We start from the raw sequence: 26,152 nt of genomic DNA, 5'->3' as shown, positions 1-26,152 counted from the left end.
GGAATGGAATGACAGGCGTCCTGTCCGCAGCCCCGCGGAGGAGGCGCTGGCCTGCCGGTTGGTATTGGGGCGCCCTAGGCTTTGGATAGACGTTGGAGAAAGGCTGTGCCTCGGACTGAGTCCGCCGCAACCCCGTCTGTTTTACTGAGGAAACTGAAGCCACAGAAAAAGATGTTTGCTGATGGGTCAGAGATAACCGATGCATTCGTCGCAGAATCTGGCCTGGATTTCTTAGGTTAAGCCCCACTCATTTGTATAAGAAAGAATATTCCAAACTTAAGTGCTACACACAAAAGACACATTTATTTGTGAGGCTGTAGTTGGTTGAGCTTGTGTGCACCTTCTCCTATTTCTGTTCTATTAAGTCTTGTGAACATTTCTCTACTCTTTAGCTGTTTCTGTCATAGAATGACAGAAGCACCTCACTGCCTTCTCTTTTAACTTACAGCTCCATAGAAATGTGCGCAGTCGCCCGGACGCGGTGGCTCATGCCTGTAATCCTAGGATTTTGGGAGGCCGAGGCGGGTGAATCACTTGAGGTCAGGGGTTCGAGACCAGCCTGGCCAACATGGTGAAACCCCGTCTGTACCAAAACTACAAAAATTAGCCGGGCCTGGTGGCGGGCGCCTGTAATCCCAGCTACTCAAGAGGCTGAGGCATGAGAATTCCTTGAATCCGGGCCCAGACTGCGCCACTGCACTCCAGCCTGGGCGACAACAGCGAGACTCCTTCTCAAAAAAAGAAAAAAGAAATGTGCGCAGTCCTTGGAAAGTGCATTTTCCTTAAGTGTGGATGGAAATAAGTCATCTGTTTTCTCTCCTGCTAAGTTGATGCCTGGCCACCCTTCACAGAAAGGCCCGCTTGAAGGCCCTGGCTGTCAGGGCCAGGGCTGTGTCAAGCCTGAACTTGTTTAAGGAGCTCTTAGCTCTTCCTTTCTCTAAATTTTTTGTGATGCTTAGGTGGAGAGTGGTCTGGTGTCTATGCTTACAAGGAAAAATTATTGGCAGTCCCAGAGAGTCTATTCTTCCTTTTAAGAATAGTTATGTATTCAGGCAGTAGAAAAATTGGTAGAAATAGAAATTCACTTAAAATTTTAACAGAATTTAATTACACAAATAATACACAAATGTAATCTTTAAAAAATTCATTCTACATAAAGGTAAATTTCCTTGACGCCAACCCAAACCCCCACTCTCTCGTGGAGGTACCTGCTATTGTCAGTGTGGTGTATAAGCTTCCAGGTCTTTCCCTCTTTTACACATATATGTATCTCTAGAAACATGTAGCTTTTATCTTTTCATAATATACATTTTTTATTTTTTGCAACCAACACCTTGATTGCCTTTTATCTTTTTTAAAACCATAAAATGTTACACAATTACATTGTTTGCAATTTTTTTTAACTAATAATAAAGTGTGGAGCATTTTCCATGTGTAGGGGTGGCCTGCCCCTACACACCTGTGGGTGCTTCCCGTTAGGTGGGACGAAAGACTTGAGAAAAGGAATAAGACACAGAGACAAAGTGTAGAGAAGGAAAAGCGGGGCCCAGGGGACCGGTGCTGTGCTTACAGAGGACCCACACCGGCACCGGCCTGAGTTCCCTTAGTATTTATTCATAATTATCTTTACCATCACCGGTGCTGTGCTTTGAGATGTATATGCGAACATCTCCATAAACCTTTTAGCAGTATTGCTCCAGCAAGCCCCACCTTATTCCTAAAGGCGGTTTTCTCCTTACCAGTAAACAAAGCACATTCTGCACCGCCCAAAATCCTTTTAACCTTAAGTCACCACAGCACATGTCTCTTGCAAGGACAAGGTTGGGGGCAGGGTCACAGATTAACAGCATCTCAAATACAGAACTAAATGGAGTCTCTTATGTCTACTTCCTTCTATATAGACACAGTAACAGGCTGATCTCTCTTTCTTTTCCCCACACCATGTAACTGTGATTCACTTCCTTGTTTACTGCTGTAGAACATTCCATAGCATGGGGTTCGTTCTGCCATAATGATAGACATATAAGCTGTCGGTTCAATTCCACAGGGAAAGATTTTGTTTCTCAGTAATTGACTCCACTTTTGGCCAACTATCCAGTAGATTCTTTCCATCCATTTCTTTTCTTTTTTTTTTTTTTTTTTTTTTTTTTGCGACAGAGTCTGTGTCATCCAGGCTGGAGTGCAGTGGTGCAGTCTTGGCTGACTGCAACCTCCACCTCCCGGGTTCAAGCGATTCTCCTGGCTCAGCCTCCCAAGTAGCTGGGACTACAGGCACACATCACCATGCCTGGCTAATTTTTGTATTTTTAGTAGAGTCAGGGTTTCACCATGTTGGCCAGGCTGGTCTCGAACTCCTGACCTCAGGTGATCCGCCTGCCTCGGCCTCTCAAAGTGCTAGGATTACAGCATGAGCCACCACACCCAGCCTTTCCATCCATTTCAAACAGAGAGCATGTGTTTTAACATTTATTCGGTCACTCTGATATGCAAGCATTGGGCTAGGTGCTGCTAATCCAGAGATGGGTATGAGCTTGTCCTTACCCTCAAATAAGTCATAATGTGTTGGGAAACAAATATGTTCATCGTTTCATGCGCTTATTAAAAATCTGGGGGGCCGGGCACAGTGGCTCATGCTTGTAATCCTAGCACTTTGGGAGGCCGAGGCAGGCAGATTGCCTGAGCTTAGGAGTTCAAGACCAGCCTGGGCAACATGGTGAAACCCCATCTCTACTAAAATACAAAAAAATTAGCTGGATGTGGTGGTGCATGCCTGTAATCCCAGCTACTCGGGAGGCTGAGGTAGGAGAATTGCTTGAACCCAGGAGGCAGAGGCTGCAGTGAGCCGAGATTGTACCACTGTACTCCAGGCTGGGCGACAGAGTGAGACCCTGTCTCAAAAAAAAAAAAAAAAAAGAAGAAGAAAAAGCTCTTGAAGCTCCTAAGAGATCTCCAACCATGAATACCTCTGGTGGGAGCATGGTTCTGCCACAGCTACAGTTCTCAACCTGGGTATCTGTCCCCCTGGGTAGTGAAGCAGGTGCAAGTGCTCTGAGGAGTCAGCTGTTTTGTTCTGGGACCAGAGGGGAGAATAGTGATTCACAAGAACAAGCTGAAGAACAATGGGAAATTTTTAATGTAAAACACCTGATTTACATTGGGTCTTCTCCAGAATAACTTGTTAACATTTGAGGACTATATCCCTTCCCCAACACTGCAGAAACCCAAGGGAAGAAAGTTGCCGTCTTGCAGAACATGTGCCAAACTGACAGAGGTGTAAAATAGACACATTGGTGAGGGTATATATGTACATAAACCATGCAAATTACATGATGGGCTGAGGGCAGTGTTGATCAGAGAGAACATCCTACACCAGAAGAATTATTTAAAAACTAGTTGTCGGCTGGGGGTGGCTCCCGCCTGTAATCCCTGCACTTTGGGAGGCTGAGGCAGGTGGATCGCGAGGTCAGGAAATCAAGACCATCCTAACACAGTGAAACCCCATCTCTACTAAAAATACAAAAAAATGGTGGTGGCACGTGCCTGTAGTCCCAGCTACTCAGGAGGCTGAGCCAGGAGAATCGCTTGAACCCAGGAGGTGGAGGTTGCAGTGAGCCGAGATCGTGCCACTGCTCTCCAGCCTGGGCGACTGAGCCAGACTCCATCACAAAAAAAAAAAAAAAAAAAAAAAAAAAAAAAAATTAGCCCGGCGCGGCTTGGTGGCACGCACCTGTAATCCTAGGTACTGGGGAGTCTGAGGCAGGAGAATTGCTTGAACCCGAGACGTGGAGGTTGTAGTGCGCCAAGATCGTGCCACTGCACTCCAGCCTGGGTGACACAGTGAGAATCTGTCACAAAAAAAAAAAAAAAGTAAACATATGTTCACCCAGAGGCTGTTGGTAATAGCTTTATTTATAACAGCCCCAGGCTGAAAACTATCCAAATGCTTATCAACAATTGGATAGATAAATGAATCAGAGATTCATACAGTGGAATTCTATACAGCAATAAGAATGAGTGGACTATTATTACATAGGACAACTTAGATGAATTCTACAAACATAACACTGAGTGAAAGAAGCCCAAGTAGCCGGGCGCGGTGGCTCACGCTTGTAATCCCAGCACTTTGGGAGGCCGAGGCGGGCGGATCACGAGGTCAGGAGATCGAGAACACGGTGAAACCCCGTCTCTACTAAAAATACAAAAAATTAGCCAGGTGTGGTGGCGGGCGCCTGTAGTCCTAGCTACTCGGAGAGGCTGAGGCAGGAAAATGGCGTGAACCCGGGAGGCGGAGCTTGCAGTGAGCCGAGATTGCGCCACTGCACTCCAGCCTGGGCGACAGAGCGAGACTCCGTCTCAAAAAAAAAAAAACAAAAAAACAAAAAAACAAAAAAAAAAAGGAAGCCCAAGTATATACTGTATGATTTAACTTATATCAAGTTTAAAAGCTGGCAAAACTAAGCTACAGGGATAGAAGTCAGGATGCTGCTATCCTTTAGATACAGGGTCTCCCTCTGTTGCCCAAGCTGGAGGGTTTAGAAGAGGACATAAGGCAAGCTTCTGGGGGTGCTAGATATGTTCCCCCCACTTTTTTTTTGAGACAGAGTCTCACTCTGTCACCCAGGCTTGTGTGCAGTGGCACAATCTCAGCTCACTGCAACCTCTGCCTCTGGGGTTCAAGCCATTCTCCAGCCTCAGCCTCTCAAGTAGCTGGGACTGTAGGCATGCAACACCATGCCCAGCTAATTTTTGTATTTTTAGTAGAGACAGGGTTTCACCATGTTGCCCACGCTGGTCTTGAACTCCTGACCTCAGGTGATCTGCCTGCTTCGGCCTCCCAAAATACTGGGATTACATGCCTGAGTCACTGTGCCTGGCTGCTAGCCATGTTCTCATTGCTGATTACGATGGGAGTGTCCAGTTAGTTTGTGGACTTTCAGTGGGTTGTACTACTATACAACTTTTTTGTATGTTGTAACTTCAATAAAACATTTAAAAATTATTTTGTCTATCACACAAACAACTCTAGGGTTTGTTGTTGTTGTTTTGAGACAGGGTGCTCACTCTCTTGCCCAGGCTGGAGTGCAGTGGTGTGATCATAGCTCACTGCAGCCTCCGTCTCCTGGGCTTAAGCAATTCTCCCTCCTCAGCCTCTCAAGTAGCTGGAACTACAGGTGCACATCACCACACCTGGCTACTTATTTATTTATTTATTTTTAGTAGAGATGAGGTCTGCCTATGTTGCCCAGGCTGGTCTTGAACTCCAGGCCTCAAGTAATCCTCCCACCTTGGCCCCCCAAAGTGCTGGATTACAGGCATAAGCCACCTTGCCTGGCCTCAAGAGACTCTAGGTTTGACTTTGCTGGAACCCCAGGCAGGAGAGAGCCCATTTTCAGCAGGAGATGAACCAAGATAAATTTTTTCCTACTTCTATTAACAATATTTTTAGAATTACAAAAGAAATATGTGGCTAGGGCCGGGCATGGTGGCTCACACCTGTAATCCCAGCACTTTGGGAGGCCCAGGTGGGTGGATCATTTGTGGTCAGGAGTTTGAGACCAGCCTGGACAACATGGTGAAACGCCGTCTCTAGTAAAAATACAAAAATTAACTGGGTGGCAGTGGCATGCGCCTGTAATCCCAGATACTTGGGAGGCTGAGGCAGGAGAATCGCTTGAACCTGGGAGGCAGAGGTTGGGGTGAGCCGAGATCACGCCACTGCACTCCAGCCTGGGCGACAGAGTGAGACCCTGTCCCCCTTGGCCCCTGCCTCGAAAAAAAAGAAAGAAATATGTGGCCAGGCATGGTGGCTCACACTTGTAATCCTAGCACTTTGGAAGGCTGAGGCGTGTGGATTGCTTGAGCCTAGCAGTTTGTGACTAGCCTGGGCAACATGGCGAAACACTGTCTCTACTAAAAATACAACAACAACAAAATTAATTGGGCATGGTGGCATGAGCCTGTAGTCCTAGCTACTTGGGAGGCTGAGGTGGGAGAATCATGTGAGCCTAGGAGGTGGAGACTGTGGTGAGCTGTGATTGTGCCACTGCACTCTATCCGTGTCTCAAAAAACAAAACAAAACAAAAAAGAATGAAAGAAATATGTGGTTATTGATGAAAACTGGAAGAACATTAAAACAACAACAGGCCGGGCATGGTGGCTCATGCCTGTAATCCCAGCACTTTGGGAGGGAGAGGCGGGCGGATCACTTGAGGCCAGGAGTTTGAGACCAACCGGGGAAACATGTCAAAACCACGTCCCTACAAAAAATACAAAAACTAGCCGGGCATGATGGCGTGTGCCTGTAGTCTCAGCTACTTGGGTGGCTGAGGCACAAGAATCGCTTGAACCTGGGAGACAAGACGGAGGTTGCAGTGAGTTGAGATAGTGCCACTGCACTCCAGCCTGGGCAATGGAGGGAGACTCTATCTCAAAAAGAAAAGAAGATAGTTTCTACCTGGAGAGCCAGATGAGAAAAACAGAAGATTAAAAGTTTGCTGAGGCAACTACACAGGAGGCTGAGGCAGGAGAATCACTTGAACCCGGGAGGCGGAGGTTGCAGTGAGCCGAGATCGCGCCACTGCACTCAAGCCTGACGACTGGTGACAGAGTGAGACTCCGTCTCAAAAATAAAATAAAATTAAATTAAATTAAAGTTTGCATTTGGGACAAGAAGTGTTCCTGTTTTGTTCCAGTGGATATAACTGTTTTATATCATGGGCAGCAGTTTGCTAAAGGGAAAAGAGAGAATACTGCAAGACAATTCTTGCATTCTTGATTCTGAGTTATGACCTCTCTAATTTGAAACTAAAGACTTGTATTTCTTCTTTATCTTTAGTCCCTTCAGAACTCGAGTTCTCAGTGTGCAGAACTAACTGTAAGTGAACAGTCATTTTCTGTGTAATTTGCTTGGTTATATTCCTCACTATCCTGAAATTCCTGGGTGCAGACCAGTGTAACTAAGAGACAAACCCTGGTGTATGTTCTGACAAGCATAATCTAGCTTTACACCCATCAAACTATCTAATTAAAGGGTAGGGGACTGAATTACTCATTTTGTTTCCAAAGAACTTTGAAGTTTTTGCCCAGAGAGAGCCACTTTAAATTAAACTCTTTGAGACTCCATTTCTCATCAGAGATAATGATACCTCTTCTGCAGATGGTTGCTATGAAGATTCCATGAAAAGCGAAGGCACTTTATTAGATATAATTTACTACATGAAATTAGGGGCTTGTTACTGTCAGTTCTTTTTATGCCTGTCTCTAGGGTGGTGGTTGAGGACCATGTCTTGTTTATTTATATTCTGGGCATTTGGTACAATTCCTGGACTAGGAGTGCTCAATACATATTTATCAAAAGAAGGAAAGAAAGAAGGTAGTAAGTCTGAAGAGGTGCTGTGGGTCTCTCTGGCAGGCCAATCTCGGCCTTTGTATCCCTCATCAATAAGAGGATCCAATGGGCACAAGTAGAACCAGATTCAGCCCTCAGAGGAAGACGTGGAGCTTCTGCCATTGGACAACAGGGGGAGCACCCAAGCAACAAATATGCACTCTATCTCTTGTTCACATCTCTGCTTTCACATTGCTGCTTTTTTGAAGCCTGTTGCCCACGCTGGTCTTGAACTCCTAGCCTCAAGGGATCCTCCTGCCTCAGCCTCTTAAAGCGCTGGGATTACAAGCGTGAGCCAGCTTGCCTGGCCACATTGCTTCTTTTAACATATATTCTTCATAGGCTTAACAACTGACATATTAACATACTATCTAAACATTCTGATGACTAGTATGGAATATGCTCAGTAGGTGAAAGTGGGTTCAACCTGCTCCCATTTGTGCTTCTGCCCAAGAGTTGGTATCCTGAAACAGTTCCAATGAATCGGAGATATCCTGTGTGATGAAGAGGAAAGAAACTTGAGTTGGAAGTCAAGAAATCTGTATGCATGGTGGTGGCTAGTTTCTTCCTATCATTTACCTCTTCAGACAAATGGACACCACCTGCCCATCAACCAGATTAAGGAGAGGAGTGGATAAGAGGAGAGGCATCCACATTCATTCCTTCAACCAAACATTGAACTTCTACCAGGCTCTGCTAGGCCTCATTCACGGTCATGGTAAACAAGACGTCGTAGCCCCCGCTCTCAGGGAACTCTGGCTGGTGGAAATACAGCATCAAATATTCTGAAATAAGTTGGGGGAGGGCTGGGTGTGGTGGCTCACGCCTGTAATTCCAGCACTTTGGGAGGCCGAGGCAGGTGGATCACCTGAGGTCAGGAGTTTGAGACCAGCCTGGCCAAAATGGCAAAACCCCATCTCTACTAAAAATACAAAAATTAGCCGGGCGTGGTGGCAGGCGCCTGTAATCCCAGCTACTCAGGAGGCTGAGGCATGAGAATCGCTTGAACTCGGGAGGTGGAGGTTGCAGTCAGCTGAGATTGTGCCACTGCGCTCCAGCCTGGGGGATAGAGACAGACTCTGTCTCAAAAAAAAAAAAAAAAAAAAAGAAAAGAAAAGAAAAAAATAGAAAAAAAAGGAAGTTGGGGGAGTGCAAAAAATAAACTTCACAAATACCACAGGGTCACTTTTCCATATGTCCCTACCATCTCAAAATGATGCTATGTCACTTCTGTCTATAGCTTCTCATGGCACACAAACAGTAAACCTACAGTAGTTGTCCATGAGGATGGATCTTGCTTGGATTCAAAGATGGTTTAGCCAGAGTTGGGAGTGGAGAATGGCTATGTAATATCTTGGACACCTGCCACTTCTCGTTAAAACACTCAGCTCTCAAAGCTGCCACTTCCAGGTTTTTGCTCAGTTCTATGTCCCATACCCTGCCACTATGGAAAGGGGGAGAAAGCCCAGGGCCTTGGGAATTCTTGCCCCACCAGTATTTCCCAGTTTCCTTTTTTTTTTTTTTTTTTTTTTTTTTTGAGACAAGGTCTTGCTCTGTCGCCCACACTGGAGTGCAGCGGCTCGATCACAGCTCACTGCAGCTTCCACCTCCGGGGCTCAATCGATCCTCCCACTTCAGCCTCCCAAGTAGCTGGGACCACAGGTGTCCACCACCACGCCAGGCTCATTTTTGTATTTTTTGTAGAGATGCGGTTTCACCATGTTGCCTAGGCTGGTCTCGAACACCTGGGCTCAAGTGATTCCCCCACCTCGGCCTCCCAAAGTGCTGGGATTACAGACAGGCATGAGCCATCGCGCCCAGCCCGTTTCCTTAAGAAACGTTTTGAGCGTCTGTTAGGTGTCATACGCTCTGACGGGGGAAACAAAAACGAATATAGGACATTGACTATGATTCACAATCTGCGTGGTGGCAGACACAAACTTCTAATTTTATTTCTCCTCTCATACAGCCGAAAAACTGGTTTAACATACACTGTTTCATTTATGCCCCAAAACAGTCCTGTGAGATCAAAACGTCATTCACTTACGCACGGCGGGTGACCGTTCACAAGGCACATGACATCCGTCATCTTGATCTCCCAGTACCCGCGCATTTTAGGAAGAAACATGCTCAAAGGGATGAAGGGTCGGCTCTCAAGCATTTTAGCTAGCGAACTTACAGTCACATCCGGCAAACTCGCACACTATGACTACCGCGCGCGGCCCCGCCCACTTTCCCAGCAGCGGGAAGCTGTCACCCCGACTCAAGAGCTCCTGGGCCCGCGGGCTCCCGGAAGCTGCAGACCACGTGATTCGCTGGCTCAGCTCACGTGACAAAGCTCCCGGAGGTGGGGGCCCTCGGCCAAAATGGCGGCCTACCTGCAGTGGCGGCGCTTCGTTTTCTTCGACAAGGAGCTGGTGAAGGAGCCGCTGGGCAATGATGGGGCGGCTCCCGGGGCCACACCTGCTTCTGGATCCGCTGCTTCCAAGTTCCTTTGCCTCCCTCCTGGCATCACGGTCTGCGACTCAGGCCGAGGGAGCCTGGTCTTTGGAGATATCCTTCGTTTGGAGCTGTCTTTTCCCTCCCGGGATCCCGAAGAGATCGAGTTAGGATGAAATCTGTTTGTCGGAGGGGTCCGTGCCGCGCGCCTCTTTCCTTTAGCTGGTCATCCAGAGTTGTTCTGTGGTCTACGGGAAGAAAGAAGGAAGTGCATTTCCTAACTTGTTATCAACTGAGCAATCCTGGGCAAGTCATTTAACCTCTCTGGGTTTTAATTTCCTTATCTGTAAGAGAAGTGTACATGCCAGTTTGACAAGGTTAATTTGAGATCAATAAGAAAAAGAATGCAAGTTGGCTTTAAAAGATGAATATGTAAAGTGACATGATCTCCCCTGCCCGTTATCGTTGGCGAGGAGGTAAATGAGCCTGGCAGTTTGTTGCTTTCATCTTCATGTTGCTGCTACTAAACTCTGGCCTTTTTCACTTTTTCTTTTTCTTTTTTTTTTTTTTTTTTTTGAGACAGAGTCTTACTCTGTTGCCCAGGCTGGAGTGCAGTGGTGCGATCTGGGTTCACTGTAACCTCCGTCTCCCGAGTTCAAGCAATTCTCCTGCTACAGCCTCCCGAGTAGCTGGGACTACAGGCGCGTGCCACCACACCCGGCTAATTTTTTACATTTTCAGTAGAGATGGGGTTTCACCATATTGGCCAGGCTGGTCTCGAACTCCTGACCTTGTGATCCACCCGCCTCGGCCTCCCAAAGTGCTGGGATTACAGGCGTGAGCCACCGCGCCCGGCCCACTTATTTTTATTTATTTATTTTTTTGAGACGGAGTTTCACTCTTGTCGCACAGGCTGGAGTGCAATGGCGTGATCTGGGCACACTGCAACCTCAGCCTCCCAGGTTCAAGCAATTCTCCTGCCTCAACCTCCTGAGTAGCTGAGATTACAGGCACGCATCATTATGCCTGGCTAATTTCAGTATTTTTAGTAGAGACAGGGTTTTGCCATGTTGGCCAGGCTGGTCTCGAACCCCTGACCTCAGGTGATCTGCCCTCCTCGGCCTCCTAAAGTGCTGGGATTACAGGCGTGAGTCACTGCGCCTAGCCTCACTCTTTTTAAGATAAGGAGTTCCATGAGATGATATGTGGGAACATCCTTGAAAATTTTAGAGTTATATACATGTAATTGTTATCTGAGTTCTGGTCTGAATATAAGTATCTCTCCTTGGAAAGGAGGCTCCTTGACTACCCTGCACATATGGAAGGCCAGATCTGGTTCTTGCCACGTTCCCTACAGCTTACAGGCTTCCAGGCCTACAAACTACGGGTGACACACCTGTACCAACTGAAGCAGCACAATATTCTGGCATCTGTTGGAGAAGATGAAGAGGGCATCAACCCCTTGGTGAGTCCCAGCAGGGAAATGGGAAAGATCCAGAAGCCTAGGAATGATTTTTTGTTGGAGGATGACTAGCATTTACACTTCTGAGGTCTGTCCACAGGTTAAGATCTGGAACCTGGAGAAGAGAGATGGTGGCAATCCACTCTGCACTCGAATCTTCCCTGCTATTCCAGGAACAGAGCCAACTGTTGTATCTTGTTTGACTGTCCATGAAAATCTCAACTTTATGGCCATTGGTAAACAGAAGGCAAAACTAACACTCCTAGATTTGTTATAGATTTTCTTCAGAGTTGCTTCTGCCTCACATCCTTTACTGTTTTCGCAAGACCACTTTGTACTGAACTGAGGCCTTTGAGATGTTAAAGTTTGGAATGGGGGCCAGGCATGGTGGCTCATGCTTGTAATCCCAGCACTTTGGGAGGCTGACGCGGGCGGATCTCCTGAGACCGGGAGTTTGAGACCAGCCTGACCAACATGGAGAAGCCCCATCTCTACTAAAAATACAAAATTAGTTGGGCGTAGTGGCACATGCCTGTAATCCCAGCTACTAGGGAGGCTGAGGCAGGAGAATCACTTGAACCTGGGAGGCGGAGGTTGCAGTGAGCCAAGATCGCGCCATTGCACTGTAGCCTGGGGAATAAGAGCAAAACTCTGTCTCAAAATAAATAAATAAATAAATAAATAAATAAATAAATAAATAAAAAAAATAAAGTTTGGAATGGGAAGGCATTTAATTTTGTTCTTTGAAAGTGTGTCAGTGAGTACCAATATTCAGGTTAACCATTAGAGAGGTTGGGTATATGGAGAAAGCTTGTCACTTCTGAGTGCCTCAAGTGGTCTTTTTTCCCCTCTCCGCTTCCTGATCTTTTCAGCCTCACTGAAGTAATTTTCTTGTTCTCCTACAGGTTTCACAGATGGCAGTGTTACATTGAACAAAGGAGACATCACCCGGGACCGGCATAGCAAGACCCAGATTTTGCACAAGGGCAACTATCCTGTAACTGGATTGGCCTTTCGCCAAGCAGGAAAGACCACTCACTTGTTTGTTGTGACAACAGAGAATGTCCAGGTATGACCAAGGCCTCCACTCTTAGGAGCAGGCAGGGAGGGCTTCTCCACTGTTCAGGGGGATAGGGTAATGAAGTGACAGGAAAGGTGGGAGTGTTAAAGTTTTAATCATATAATTCAAAACATTTGCCTAGCTTTGTATTTTATTTCTTTGCCTAGGAAGCTGGGAAGAGTTAGACTCTGGGCTTGTAGTAAAAAGATGTGAATTTTCTTTCTTTTTTTTTGAGACGGAGTCTCACTGTGTTGCTCAAGCTGGAGTGCAGTGGCAACATCTTGACTCACTGTAACCTCTGTCTCCCAGGTTCAAGCAATTCTCCTGCCTCAGCCTCCTGAGTAGCTGCGATTACAAGCACACGCCAGCATGTCCAGCTAATTTTTGTATTTTTAGTAGAGACGGGGTTTCCCCATGTTGGCCAGGCTGGTCTCAAACTCCTGACCTCAGGTGATCCACCCACCTTGGCCATCCAAAGTGCTGGGATTACAGGCATGAGCCACCGCACCTGGCCTTGAATTTTATTTCTAACTAGCTTTTTTTTTTTCGTTTGAGACAGGATCTTGCTGTGTCGCCCAGGCTGGAGTGCAATGGCGCTGTCTCAGCTCACTGTAACCTCTGCCTCCTGGGCTGAAGCGATCCTCCCACCTCAGCCTCCTGAGTACCTGGGATTACAGGCACGTGTCACCATGCCTGGCTAATTTTTGTATTTTTTCTAGATATGGGGTTTCACCATGTTGCCCAGGCTGGTCTCGAACACCTGGGCCCAAGCAATCCACCTGCCTCAACCTCCCAAAGTGCTGGAATTACAGGCATGAGCCACTGCACCGGCCTATTTCTTTCTTTTTTCTTTTTCTTTTTTTTTTTTTTTGAGACGGAGTCTCGCTCTGTCACCCAGGCTGGAGTGCAGTGGCGCATCTCGGCTCACTGCAAGTTCCGCCTCCTGGGTTCACGCCATTCTCCTGCCTCAGCCTCCGAGTAGCTGGGACTATAGGCACCCACCACCACGCCCGGCTAGTTTTTTTTTTTTTTGTATTTTTAGTAGAGACGGGGTTTCACCGTGGTCTCGATCTCCTGACCTCATGATCCACCCGCCTCAGCCTCCCAAAGTGCTAAGATTACAAGCGTTAGCCACTGCGCCCGGTGCACCGGCCTATTTCTAACTAACTTTTTAAATGACATTGGACAAGTATCTTTACCTTTCTTGTTCCTGGTGCCCCAGATTTACAACACTCTGCTCTCTCAGGAATACTCTTGATAAAACAGTAGATTATTACATTTCTCTTACTTGTAGAATTTCTGTACTAGATAGTGATAACATATACAGAGAAAGAAATTGTGATTTCTGGTTATATATTTAATAGATGGGTGATGGTTAATGAAGAAGGCCAGCAGCCAAGAGAAAGACTTAGAATGCTAAGAGGGAAAAAAGAGCCAGTATGGAGATGGGAATACCTTTGTGAAGGCTTAGTGTTACCTCCTCAAAGGAGCCTGTTAACCCCTTTGTTACTTCTGGCAGTCCTATATAGTTTCTGGAAAAGACTACCCTCGCGTGGAGTTGGACACCCATGGTTGTGGCCTGCGCTGCTCAGCCCTAAGTGACCCTTCTCAGGACCTGCAGTTCATTGTGGCCGGGGATGAGTGTGTCTACTTGTACCAGCCTGATGAACGTGGGCCCTGCTTCGCCTTTGAGGGCCATAAGCTCATTGCCCACTGGTTTAGAGGCTACCTTATCATTGTCTCCCGTGACCGGAAGGTTTCTCCCAAGTAAGGACTCAATGAGAAGGGACAGGGAGAGGGCTGGACTTGTTCCCCAGAATCCGCCTGATTTTAAAATCCTAATGCCTGGATCCTGCCAATCTCCTACTCCTACTCTGGTGTTATGTAGGTAACATTTCTTTTTTTTTTTTTTTTTTTGAGATGGAGTCTCGTTCTGTCACCCAGGAGTGCAGTGGCGTGATCTCGGCTCACTGCAGCCGCCGTCTCCTGGGTTCCAGTGATTCTCCTGCCTCAGCCTCCTGAGTAGCTGGGATTACAGGCATGTGCCACCATACCCGGCTACTTTTTGTATTTTCAGTAGAGACGGAGTTTCACCATGTTGGCCAGGCTGGTGTCAGACTCCTGACCTCAAGTGATCTGCCCACCTCGGCCTCCCAAAGTGCTGGGATTACAGGCGTGAGCCACTGCACCCGGCTGGTGACACTTATAGCTAGAGTTGGTTATAATGTTTTTTTTACTGAAAAATGGGTGTTTTTACTGCAGGTGTTTGCTACATAGCCCTAGCATACTAGAATGCTCCAGGAAATTTGGACCTGCTTTTTTTGTTTTGTTTTGTTTTGTTTGAGATAGAGTCTCGCTCTATTGCCCAGGCTGGAGTGCAGTGGTGCGATCTCGGCTCACTGCAAGCTCTGCCTCCCGGGTTCACCCCATTGTCCTGCCTCAGCCTCCCAAGCAGCTGGGACTACAGGTGCCCGCCCCCATGCCCGGCTAATTTTTTGTATTTTTAGTAGAGACGGGGTTTCACTGTGTTAGCCAGGATGATCTCGATCTCCTGACCTCGTGATCCGCCCGCCTCGTCCTCTCAAAGTGCTGGGATTACAGGCGTGAGCCACCGTGCCCGGCCTTGTTTTGTTTTGTTTCGTTTTTTAACTCTTTTGTCAAAATAAGTTGGGCAGAGGAACAAGGGATTCAGCAGTGGAGAAATTAGAAAGTGCTGGGAAATGTAGGATGCAAGTTTTTTGTTTTGTTTTGGTTTTGTTTTTTTAAGGGATAAGTGGGGTCTTCTGCATGATGAAAGTACTCCCTGTTAGATGCTGGTTTGTTTTGCTTTCATTTAGTTCCAGGCACAATGTTTTACATATACCATGTATTGGATTATTATTTTCTAAATGAATGGATATCTGAGTGTACTTAATTTTCTAATCTGTTGCTTGGGTTAATTGTAGGATCCTAAAGGGTAAGATCAGGTTTATGTGTTCTCTTTCTACAACTACTGGCACAGCGCTGCATGTTATGGGATGAGAGGGACCAGAGAGGTGATTTGTGCTGGGTGAAATGTGCACCAAAGCTATCATGGGAAAGGAAATAAAGGGGAGATAAGACAGAGATGTCCAAATATCTGGTGCTTTTTCTTTCCTATGCAGGTCAGAGTTTACCAGCAGGGATTCACAGAGCTCCGACAAGCAGATTCTAAACATCTATGACCTGTGCAACAAGTTCATAGCCTATAGCACCGTCTTTGAGGATGTAGTGGATGTACTTGCTGAGTGGGGCTCCCTGTACGTGCTGACGCGGGATGGGCGGGTCCACGCACTGCAGGAGAAGGACACACAGACCAAACTGGAGGCAAGGCCACCAGGCTCCCAGAGCTGGCCACAGGCACCTAGAAGCAGCTGCAGGAGCAGGTTCCCCAAGTCATATTGGCCAGGGTGTTTCCCTCCTTGTGGGTCACAGCCTTACTCAGCTTCCTTAGGGTAGGATTATAAGGTAAATGGCCTGGGATGGGGCTTTAGAGGGAAGTAGTGGCTGGGAGCCTGAGCCCACTCTAAGGGTTCACTTTGTTTCCAGAGAACCTTATGAAATAAGGTGATACTGATGTTGGGGATATCTGGTAGCTCTTGGTTTGTCTAGGATCTAGGCAGATCAGAAATCCGGGACTTTCTGTTTTGTGTGTTGTGCGCACATTTTGGGAAAGTGTCTTCCCAGGACTGCTTCTACCAATTTTCTAATCTCTCTTCCCTTCTAGATGCTGTTTAAGAAGAACCTATTTGAAATGGCGATTAACCTTGCCAAGAGCCAGCATCTGGACAGTGATGGGCTGGCCCAGATTTTCATGCAGTATGGAGACCATCTCTACAGCAAGGGCAACCATGATGGGGCTGTCCAGCAGTATATCCGGTCAGTCTGGAGGCACTTTGGGATATAGCTGTGAATTCAGGGACAGGCAGCTAGATAGCTAAAGCCCATCCGTGCTCCAGGTAGGGGCTAGAATTCTACCAGGAACTGTTTTTGGTTTTGGTTTTTTTGTTTGTTTGTTTTTGCTAGTGTTTTTTTGAGATGGAGTTTCACTCTTGTTGCCCAAGCTGGAGTGCAGTGGCACGATCTCGACTCACTGCAACCTCCCCTCCCGGGTTCACATGATTCTCCTGCCTCAGTCTCCCGAGTAGCTGGGATTACAGGCGCGTGCCACCACACCTGGCTAATTTTTTGTATTTTTAGTAGAAACGGGGTTTTACCATGTTAGCCAGGCTGGTCGTGAACTCCTGACCTCAGGTGATCTGCCCGCTTCAGCCTCCCAAAGTGCTGGGATTACAGGCATGAGCCACTGCACCCAGCATTTTGTTTGTTTGTTTGTTTGAGACAGATTCTCGCTCTTTCACCCAGGCTGGAGTGCAATAGTGTGATCTCGGCTCACTGCAACCTCTGCCTCGGGTTCAAGCAATTCTCCTGTCTCAGCTTCCCAAGTAGCTGGGATTACAGGCGCACGCCGCCATGCCTGGCTAATTTTTTGTATTTTTAGTAGAGACAGGGTTTCACCATGTTCTCTAGGCTGGTCTCTAACTCCTGAGCTCAGGCAATCCACCTGCCTCGACCTCCCAAAGTGTTAGGATTACAGGTGTGAGCCACAGTGCCCGGCCTTTTAAATTTTCTTTACAAGAACTATGATGCCTTAAATGAGAGGACAAGATTCCTTGTTGAAAAGGGAACTTTAGGGTCAAATATTATATGACCAGTATGCAGTTGAGCTGATGATTACCTCTCATTTTAACCTTTAGCTTGGCCTTTGTAAATATTCACTTTGACCTGGTTCTTTAAGGGGGAAAAGATATTCATCTCTTGCTTCCATAATTCCTTCCATCAGTACTAATTCTTGGCATTTTCTGCCTTGAGAAGGGGTTTTAGAAACCTGTCTAAGGTGGTTGGGTGCAGTGGCTCACGCCTGTAATCCCAGCACTTTGAGAGGCTGAGGCGGGTGGATCATGAGGTCAGGAGATCGAGACCATCCTGGCTAACACGGTGAAACCCCGTCTCTACTAAAAAATACAAAAAATTAGCCGGGCTTGGTGGCAGGCGCCTGTAGTCCCAGCTACTTGGGAGGCTGAGGCAGGAGAATGGCCTGAACCCCAGAGGCAGAGCTTGCAGTGAGCTGAGATCACACCACTGCACTCCAGCCTGGGTGTCAGAGTGAGACTCTGTCTCAAAAAAAAAAAAAAAAGAAACCTGTCTAAGGCTGGGGTGCAGTGGCATGTGCCTGTGATCCTATCCCTTTGGGAGACCGAGGTGGGAGGATTGTATGAGCCCAGTCTGAGCAACATAGCAAGACCCCATTTCTAACAATAAATAAGTAAATAAAATTTAAAAATAGTGGCTGGGCGCCGTGGCTCATGCCTGTAATCCCAGCACTTTGGGAGGCCAAGGCAGGTGGATCACTTGAGGTTAGGAGTTCGAGACCAGCCTGGCCAACATGGTGAAACCCTGTCTCCACTAAAAAAAAAAAAAAAAAAAAAAAAAAAGGCCAGACGTGGTGGCTCACGCCTGTAATCTCAGCACTTTGGGAGGCCGAGGTAGGTGGATCACCTGAGGTCAAGAGTTCAAGACCAGCCTGGCCAACATGGTAAAACCCCATCTCTACTAAAAATACAAAAATTAGCTGGGCATGGTGGCGGGCACCTGTAATCCCATCTTAAAAAAAAAAAATTAGCTGGGTGTGGTGGCATATACCTGTAATCCCAGCTATTCGCAAAGCTGAGGCAGGAGATTCACTTGAACCTGGGAAGCAGAGGCTATAGTGAGCCAAGATCGTGCCACTGCACTCCAGCCTGGGCAACAGAGCAAGACTTCATCTCAAAAAAGTAATAATAGATAATAATAATAATTAATAAATTGCCAGGTGCAGTGACTCATGCCTGTAATCCAAACACTTTGGGAGGCTAAAGTGGGCTGATCACGAGGTCAAGAGATTGAGACCATCCTGGCCAACATGGTGAAACCCCGTTTCTACTAAAAATACAAAAATTAGCTGGGCATGGTGGCATGCACCTGTAGTCCCAGCTACTTGGGAGGCTGAGGCAGGAGAATAGCTTGAACCCAGGAGGCGGAGGTTGCAGTGAGCCAAGATCGTGCCCTGCACTCCAGCCTGGCTAAAGAGCGAGACTTCGTCTCAAAATAAATAAATAAATAAAAAAAGACTGGGAGTGGTGGCTCACGCCTGTAATCCCAGCACTTTGGGAGGCTGAGGTGAGTGGATCACCTGAGGTCGGGAGTTCGAAACTAGCCTGACCAACATGGAGAAACCCTGCCTCTACTAAAAATACAAAACTAGCTGGGCATGGTGGCACATGCCTGTAATCCCAGCTACTCAGGAGGCTGAGGCAGAAGAATCGCTTGAACCTGGGAGGCGGGGGTTGCGGTGGGCTGAGATCGTGCCACTGCACTCCAGCCTGGGCAACAAGAGCGAACCTCCATCTCAAAAAAAAAAATTAATTAAATTAAAAAATAATGTATAAGAAAAAGAACAAAAATACAACAATAAAACAACAACAAAATAATAATAATATAAAAAGAAACCTGTTTAGCCTCTTCCCTGTTCTGTTTAGAATTCCTATTTTTAGCCAAATTTAAGAAGCAGTGCTCTGGAGCCTTGTTACCCAGTGTGGTCCACAGTCTAGTAGCACCGATATTACCTGGGACTTTGTTAGAAATGTAGAATCTCAGGCCTCATTCCAGATCCACTGAAATAGAATATGCGTTTTGAGAAGATCTGCAAGTGATTCCTGTGTACATGAGCTGGAAAAGTACACTGATTCAGATGCTATCTGGTGCACATGTCTCCCTAGAACCATTGGAAAGTTGGAGCCGTCCTATGTGATCCGCAAGTTTCTGGATGCCCAGCGCATTCACAACCTGACTGCCTACCTGCAGACCCTGCACCGACAATCCCTGGCCAATGCCGACCATACCACCCTGCTCCTCAACTGCTATACCAAGCTCAAGGACAGCTCGAAGCTGGAGGAGTTCATCAAGGTGCAGGATGTTGTTGGTGGGGAAGTCCTGGAGGCCCCCACTGAGCATGAGGTGGCTCCACTGGGACTTGTTCGTTTCAGCAAGACATAGGGAGAGGAAGGGGCTGACCTTATTTAGAGGAGTGGCTGTTCCTGTTAGTTCTGTGCCATCTCCCCTCTTGTTTTATGATTCTAGAAATTCCCATGGTATCTAAGCCCAGAATGGTGGCACTGGGGAAGCCCTGTCCCTAGCAGTGTCCCTCTAATGGTAGGGGCAGAGGAAAACTTTAGTCAGAAACTCCCACAGGCTGACTAGCATAATATTTTCAAAGCGTGAACTTTATGATATCACCTTAGGAATCTGTGTGAAAGTCAGAGACCTGTTTCCTCTACCTTCTCTAGCTACCTCTGTGTAAGTGATTTCATGTCTCCCTGGCAGACAAAGAGTGAGAGTGAAGTCCACTTTGATGTGGAGACAGCCATCAAGGTCCTCCGGCAGGCTGGCTACTACTCCCATGCCCTGTATCTGGCGGAGAACCATGCACATCATGAGTGGTACCTGAAGATCCAGCTAGAAGACATTAAGGTAGGTGAGACTCTGTCTTTTTCCCCCAAGAGACAGGGTCTCGCTATGTTGCCCAGGCTGGACTTGAATTCCTGGGCTCAGGTGATCCTCCCACCCCATCCTCCTGGGTAGAGGTGAGACTCTCAACTTGGGCAGAGCCCTGTTGTTTTTGAAAACATCCCCAGAATGACGAAAGTGCTTCCTGGTGGCTGAGGAAGGAGTATACACTACTCTGCCCTTTACTTTTCCACAGAATTATCAGGAAGCCCTTCGATACATCGGCAAGCTGCCTTTTGAGCAGGCAGAGAGCAACATGAAGCGCTACGGCAAGATCCTCATGCACCACATACCAGAGCAGACAACTCAGTTGCTGAAGGGACTTTGTACTGATTATCGGCCCAGCCTCGAAGGCCGCAGCGATAGGGAGGCCCCAGGCTGCAGGGTGAGGCTGCAGGGAAAAGAGCTTCAGACAGTGGGGATCACCTTAAGGGCTTCCTGTATATCACACCCACTCATTCAGCCTCCTTTTTCCTCCCTTGCCATCCTAGGCTAACTCTGAGGAGTTCATCCCCATCTTTGCCAATAACCCGCGAGAGCTGAAAGCCTTCCTAGAGCACATGAGTGAAGTGCAGCCAGACTCACCCCAGGGCATCTACGACACACTCCTTGAGCTGCGACTGCAGAACTGGGCCCATGAGAAGGATCCACAGGTGAGGACTGGCCAGGGTTGCAGGAGAAAAGACAGTTCATGCCGTCTCCATTCTTCCATCTTGGTGGCTGCCTTTCACTGCATTCCTTAGACCAGTAACATCTTACCTCGGGGCTCAATGGTCCTCTGTGAAGAGGGAATGGACTGAGGGAAAGAGTTGACTGGCCTTGTCCCAAGAGACCTTGTGATTTTCCCCTTTTGTCCAGCAGCTCTGTCATCCTTCCTCTCCAGGTCAAAGAGAAGCTTCACGCAGAGGCCATTTCCCTGCTGAAGAGTGGTCGCTTCTGCGACGTCTTTGACAAGGCCCTGGTCCTGTGCCAGATGCATGACTTCCAGGATGGTGTCCTTTACCTTTATGAGCAGGGGAAGCTGTAAGAGTTTGGGGAATTTCAGGGAAAGGGGAAGAATCCAAGTCATTTTCCAGAGACAGCCACTGAGGTGTGCCCTTGCCCCGGCCGCAGGTTCCAGCAGATCATGCACTACCACATGCAGCACGAGCAGTACCGGCAGGTCATCACCGTGTGTGAGCGCCATGGGGAGCAGGACCCCTCCTTGTGGGAGCAGGCCCTCAGCTACTTCGCTCGCAAGGAGGAGGACTGCAAGGAGTACATGGCAGCTGTCCTCAAGCATATCGAGAACAAGAACCTCATGCCACCTCTTCTAGGTACTTGGGAAGACAGATGGGTGGGTGACAAGCTGCTGACAGCTGGGCCCTGTGGCAGGGGCCCTTCAACTCTATCCAGAGAGTGCCACACTTGGTTGATTGTCTTGTTTCTTCTTGGACCCCAATCTCAGTGGTGCAGACCCTGGCCCACAACTCCACAGCCACACTGTCCGTCATCAGGGACTACCTGGTCCAAAAACTACAGAAACAGAGCCAGCAGATTGCACAGGATGAGCTGCGGGTGCGGCGGTACCGAGAGGAGACCACCCGTATCCGCCAGGAGATCCAAGAGCTCAAGGCCAGGTACCCGGGGCATGGATATGTGGAGGAGTCCAGGGGATAACTTGCCCTTCACAGGGTATTTATTACTAAGTACTTTCCGTAGAGGATTCTATGGAGTGCTTTTGAGCATTTCGATTCTTCAAGATGTGTTTTAATTGAGGAATTCCAAAAAATGGTTTATTACGTAGATCATTATTTATTGGTCTTTGGATGATATTATTTTGTAGCAGGTACTTTTTGTTCTTTATATGCCTGTATTCTACCTTTTCTAAACACATCCATATTGTGGTTGGAAGCCGTTCTGGTGTTTTTCTTTTTTGAGACAGGATCTTGTCACTGAGGCTGGAGTGCAGGAGCATGATCACGGCTTACTGCAGCCTTGACCTCCTGGGCTCAAGTGATCCTCCCACCTCAGCCTCCCGAGTAGCTGGGATTACAGGCGTGTGCCACCAAGCCCAGCTAATTTTTGGATTTTTGGTAGAGATGGGGTTTATAATGTTGGCCAGGCTGGTCTCGAACTCCTGGCCTCAAGTGATCCTCCCGCCTTGACCTCCCAAAGTGCTGGGATGAGCCACGGTGCCCGGCCGTAATCCCAACTCTGAAATCTTACGTGCCCTTAACATTCTGTAAAATATTTATTAGAGAACAACAGTTTCTTCATTCTACAAATACTGAGCCTCTGAGATGTCCCAGACACTACTCTGAACAGCACAGACAAAAAGCCTTGCCTTCATGGAGCTTTATGTTTTAGAAGAGACAGACAGCAAACATGTTAAATAGGCAAACTTTTTTTTTTTCTTTTGAGATAGAGTCTCACTCTGTCACCCAGGCTAGAGTGCAATAGCGCGATCTCAGCTCACAGCAACCTCTACCTCCTGGGTTCAAGCGATTCTCCTGCCTCAGCCTCCTGAGTAGATGGGATTACAGGCGCCTGCCACCATGCCTGGCTAATTTTTGTATTTTTGTAGAGACAGGGTTTCACTATGTTGGCCAGGCTGGTCTTGAACTCCTGACTTCAGGGGATCTGCCTGCCTTGGCCTCCCAAAGTGCTGGGATTACATGCGTGAGCCACCGCACCTGGCCAAATAGGCAATTTTTTTTCTTTTTTTTTTCTGTTTTGAGACGAAGTCTAGCTCTTGTCCCTCAGGCTGGAGTGTGATGGCGCGATCTCGGCTCACTGCAACCTCTGCCTCCTGGGTTCAAGTGATTCTCCTGCCTCGGCCCCCCGAGTACCTGGGATTACAGGTGCCTGCCACCATGCCTGGCTAATCTTTGTATTTTTAGTAGAGACCGGGTTTCACCATATTGGCCAGGCTGGTCTAGAACTCCTGATGTCAGGTGATCCACCTGCCTCGGCCTCCCAAAGTGCTGGGATTACAGGTGTGAGCCACCACGCCCAGCCAAATAGACAAACTTTTGTAGTATGTTAGGTGGTGATAAGTTCTGAGTGGCAAATGAATTGAGCAAGGGGAGTGGGAGAAGAAGTGTGTTAACAAGTTTCGAGAAGATGGCCAGGAAAGGCCTCACTGAAAGGGTCACATCTGAGTACAGACCTGAAGGTTAATTTAGTGGCAGTTGTGAAAATGGAGCCAGAGGAAACAATCCCCAGGCTGAGGTGGCCTTGTTGGGAGCATGCTGAGACTCACTGCAGGTCCAGGGCTGTTGTAATCACTTGACTCCCTTAAGGCAATAAGAAGAGCAGGGCAGGGCCTTCAGGGGCCTTACCAGGGACCTTGCCCTGTGCACTTCAGCTGCCTTCTTTCTCATCCTTGACTCCTGGCCTTGCCCTCACTTTTGCCACTCATTTCTGGTCTTTCTTCCCTGTAGTCCTAAGATTTTCCAAAAGACCAAGTGCAGCATCTGTAACAGTGCCTTGGAGTTGCCCTCAGTCCACTTCCTGTGTGGCCACTCCTTCCACCAACACTGCTTCGAGAGTTACTCAGAAAGTGATGCTGACTGCCCCACCTGCCTCCCTGAAAACCGGAAGGTCATGGATATGATCCGGGCCCAGGAACAGAAACGAGATCTCCATGATCAATTCCAGCATCAGGTGGGGATGAGTGGGCTAGATGGGCCAGGGCATTCCCACTAGTGTCACAGAGTCACTGGAGGGCTTGTTTCCTTATCTCCTCCTCATTTAAGAAACAAGTACTTTGATTCTGATTTGTACTCCTTCCCTCCTCTTCTCCTGCAGCTCAAGTGCTCCAATGACAGCTTTTCTGTGATTGCTGACTACTTTGGCAGAGGTGTTTTCAACAAATTGACTCTGCTGACTGACCCTCCCACAGCCAGACTGACCTCTAGCCTGGAGGCTGGGCTGCAACGCGACCTGCTCATGCACTCCAGGAGGGGCACTTAAGCAGCCTGGAGGAAGATGTGGGCAACAGTGGAGGACCGAGAGAACAGACACAATGGGACCTGGGCGGGCGTTACACAGAAGGCTGGCTGACATGCCCAGGGCTCCACTCTCATCTAATGTCACAGCCCTCAGAACTAAAGCGGACTTTCTTTCCCTGCCTTCTTATTTAGCCAGCCTGCCATCCCTCCTCTTCACTAGCAGTGTAGATCATTCCAGATCAGTGGGGGAGGGCACCTCAGCAACCTCTGAGTGTGGACAATAGCTGCTTTCTTCTCTATCCAAGAGCACCAGGCTGTGCTTGGGTCCTTGCTCTCAGAGTCTATAAATAAAAGAATATAATGATTTGGGAGCTTAAGGATTTTTTTCTGGGGACTTCCTGGTGATTCTTAACTGCATGATGGACTTCCTTCCCTCTGCTCTCCTGGCGTTCCACTTCCCTCCTATGGTTTTCTTGGAGACCATGTTGACTCAGTCTGGTTCTGGTAATGGGTGGGGCCTGTGGCATCGCATACAGTTCAATTTACTGAAGAACCTCTGCAGAAGACCTAATGACTGAGCTCCAGGAGCAGCTCCAGGAAACAGCTCTTGCTCTTTCCTCTTCCTGGTCTCTATGGCTGTAGTTTGGGCAAAATATTCAAGCAGGAGGCAGATTCTGGTAGGGAGCTTTGGGCTTAACCTACCTTAAATAATGGGTAGGTTGGTGTCTTGCTATACTTAATACCAGATGATAAACAGGATAAAAGGTCCTTTCTGGAAACACCTTTCCCTCTCTGAAATGGTCAGCTAAAATTTATGTTGCTAGGTGTCCCTGTGTAATTTGGGTGGTGCTGCCTGTCTGAAAATTGCTTGTATGTTGTTTTCCCCACAGCCTCACCTAATTTCATCTTCTATGTTGTTTAATTGGAGGAAGTAAGTTTGACATTGTGGTTTAGGTAGTATTTAGGATTGCCATGGGCTGGGCGCAGTGGTTCATGCCTGTAATCCCAACACTTTGCAGGGCTGAGGTGAGAGGATCGCTTGAGTCCAGGAGTTCAAGACCAGCCACCCAGGCAACATAGTGAGACCCCATCTGTGCAAGAAATAAAAATAAACTAGCCCAGCCTGGTGGCGCTTACCTGTGGTCCCAGCTACTCAGGAGGCTGAGGTGGGAGGATTGCTTGAGCCCAGGAAGTTGAGGCTGCAGTGAGCCTTGATCACACCACTGCACTCCAGGCTGGGTGACGGACACCCTGTCTCAAAAAGTAAAAAAGAAAAAAACAGTGGCAGTATTGTAGCTGCTATGCTGTGAGTAGACTTTGCATCCACTGAGCTGGGTTTGAATCCTAGTTGTGCTGTTTGACTTAAGGCACATCTTACCTTCTCAACCTGTTTTTTTTTTTTTTTTGAAATGTATTTTTTTCAGTGGGTTTTTGGGGAACAGTTGGTATTTGGTTATGTGAATAAGTTATTTAGTAGTGATTTCTGAGATTTGGTGCCCATCACCCAAGCAGGTGTGTACCACCACACCTGGCTATTTTTGTATTTTTTGTAGAGATGAGGTTTTCACCATGTTGCCCAGGGTGGTCTCAAACTCCTGGGCTCCAGCAATCCTCCTGCCTTGGCTTCCTAAAGTGCTGGGAATATAGGTGTGAGCCACTGCACCCAGCTGGGTGATTATTAATAATCATGATTGTTAATTATGTTCATGGGAGCCAGGTGTGGTGGCTCACGCCTGTAATCCCAGCACTTTGGGAGGCCGAGGTGGGTGAATCACCTGAGGTCAGGAGTTCAAGACCTGCCTAACATGGAGAAACCTCATCTCTACTAAAAATCCAAAATTAGTCGGGTGTGGTGGTGCATGCCTGTAATCCCAACTACTTGGGCTGAGGCAGGAGAATCACTTGAACCCGGGAAGCGGAGGTTGCAGTGAGCCGAGATCGTGCCATTGCACTCCAGCCTGGGCAACAAGAGCGAAACTCCGTCTCAAAAAAAAAAAAAAAAAATTATGTTCATGGGAAAGCACTTTTCCTAATAAGCCCTTTTCTCACTACAAGTATGTAGCGTTTGTGCTCCCACTTCAGTTACTTGTCTTTAGGCATGACCTTTAATCTCTCTGAACCAGTTTCCTCATTTTAAGAATTGAAATGCTGGCTGGGCCAGTGGCTCACGCCTGTAATCCCAGCACTTTGGGAGGCCAAGGCGAGATGACTGCTTGAGTCCAGGAGTTCGAGACCAGCCTGGGCA

General features: G+C 47.7%; 1 protein-coding gene across 3 annotated transcripts; it reads left to right on the top strand.

Annotated features, from left to right (window-relative positions):
• The first annotated feature begins 9,627 nt into the window (after positions 1–9,627).
• On the top strand, positions 9,628–24,278 carry VPS11 (VPS11 core subunit of CORVET and HOPS complexes). 3 transcript variants are annotated; one of them, XM_003253260.4, is made up of 16 exons: positions 9,628–9,941; positions 11,144–11,292; positions 11,390–11,525; positions 12,195–12,358; positions 13,869–14,116; positions 15,493–15,694; positions 16,095–16,246; positions 19,186–19,372; positions 19,790–19,936; positions 20,169–20,357; positions 20,464–20,625; positions 20,856–20,995; positions 21,086–21,288; positions 21,420–21,591; positions 23,398–23,620; positions 23,765–24,278. In XM_003253260.4, the coding sequence occupies exons 1-16, from the start codon at positions 9,755–9,757 to the stop codon at positions 23,927–23,929; spliced, it is 2,826 nt and encodes a 941-aa protein (XP_003253308.1). In that variant the 5' UTR covers positions 9,628–9,754; the 3' UTR covers positions 23,930–24,278. The 3 variants fall into 3 exon arrangements, with proteins under 3 accessions (XP_003253308.1, XP_030650377.1, XP_003253309.1); XM_030794517.1 differs by having other exon boundaries at positions 9,731–9,941; positions 11,378–11,525; XM_003253261.3 differs by lacking the exon at positions 9,628–9,941 and adding an exon at positions 9,969–10,133 and having other exon boundaries at positions 11,121–11,292.
• Positions 24,279–26,152: the final 1,874 nt, after the last annotated feature.

The sequence above is a fragment of the Nomascus leucogenys genome, chromosome 15 (assembly GCF_006542625.1).
Source record: "Nomascus leucogenys isolate Asia chromosome 15, Asia_NLE_v1, whole genome shotgun sequence".
NCBI classification, from domain to species: domain Eukaryota; kingdom Metazoa; phylum Chordata; class Mammalia; order Primates; family Hylobatidae; genus Nomascus; species Nomascus leucogenys.
Note: the sequence above shows the minus strand (reverse complement) of the source record. Positions and strands in the feature narration are given on the sequence as shown.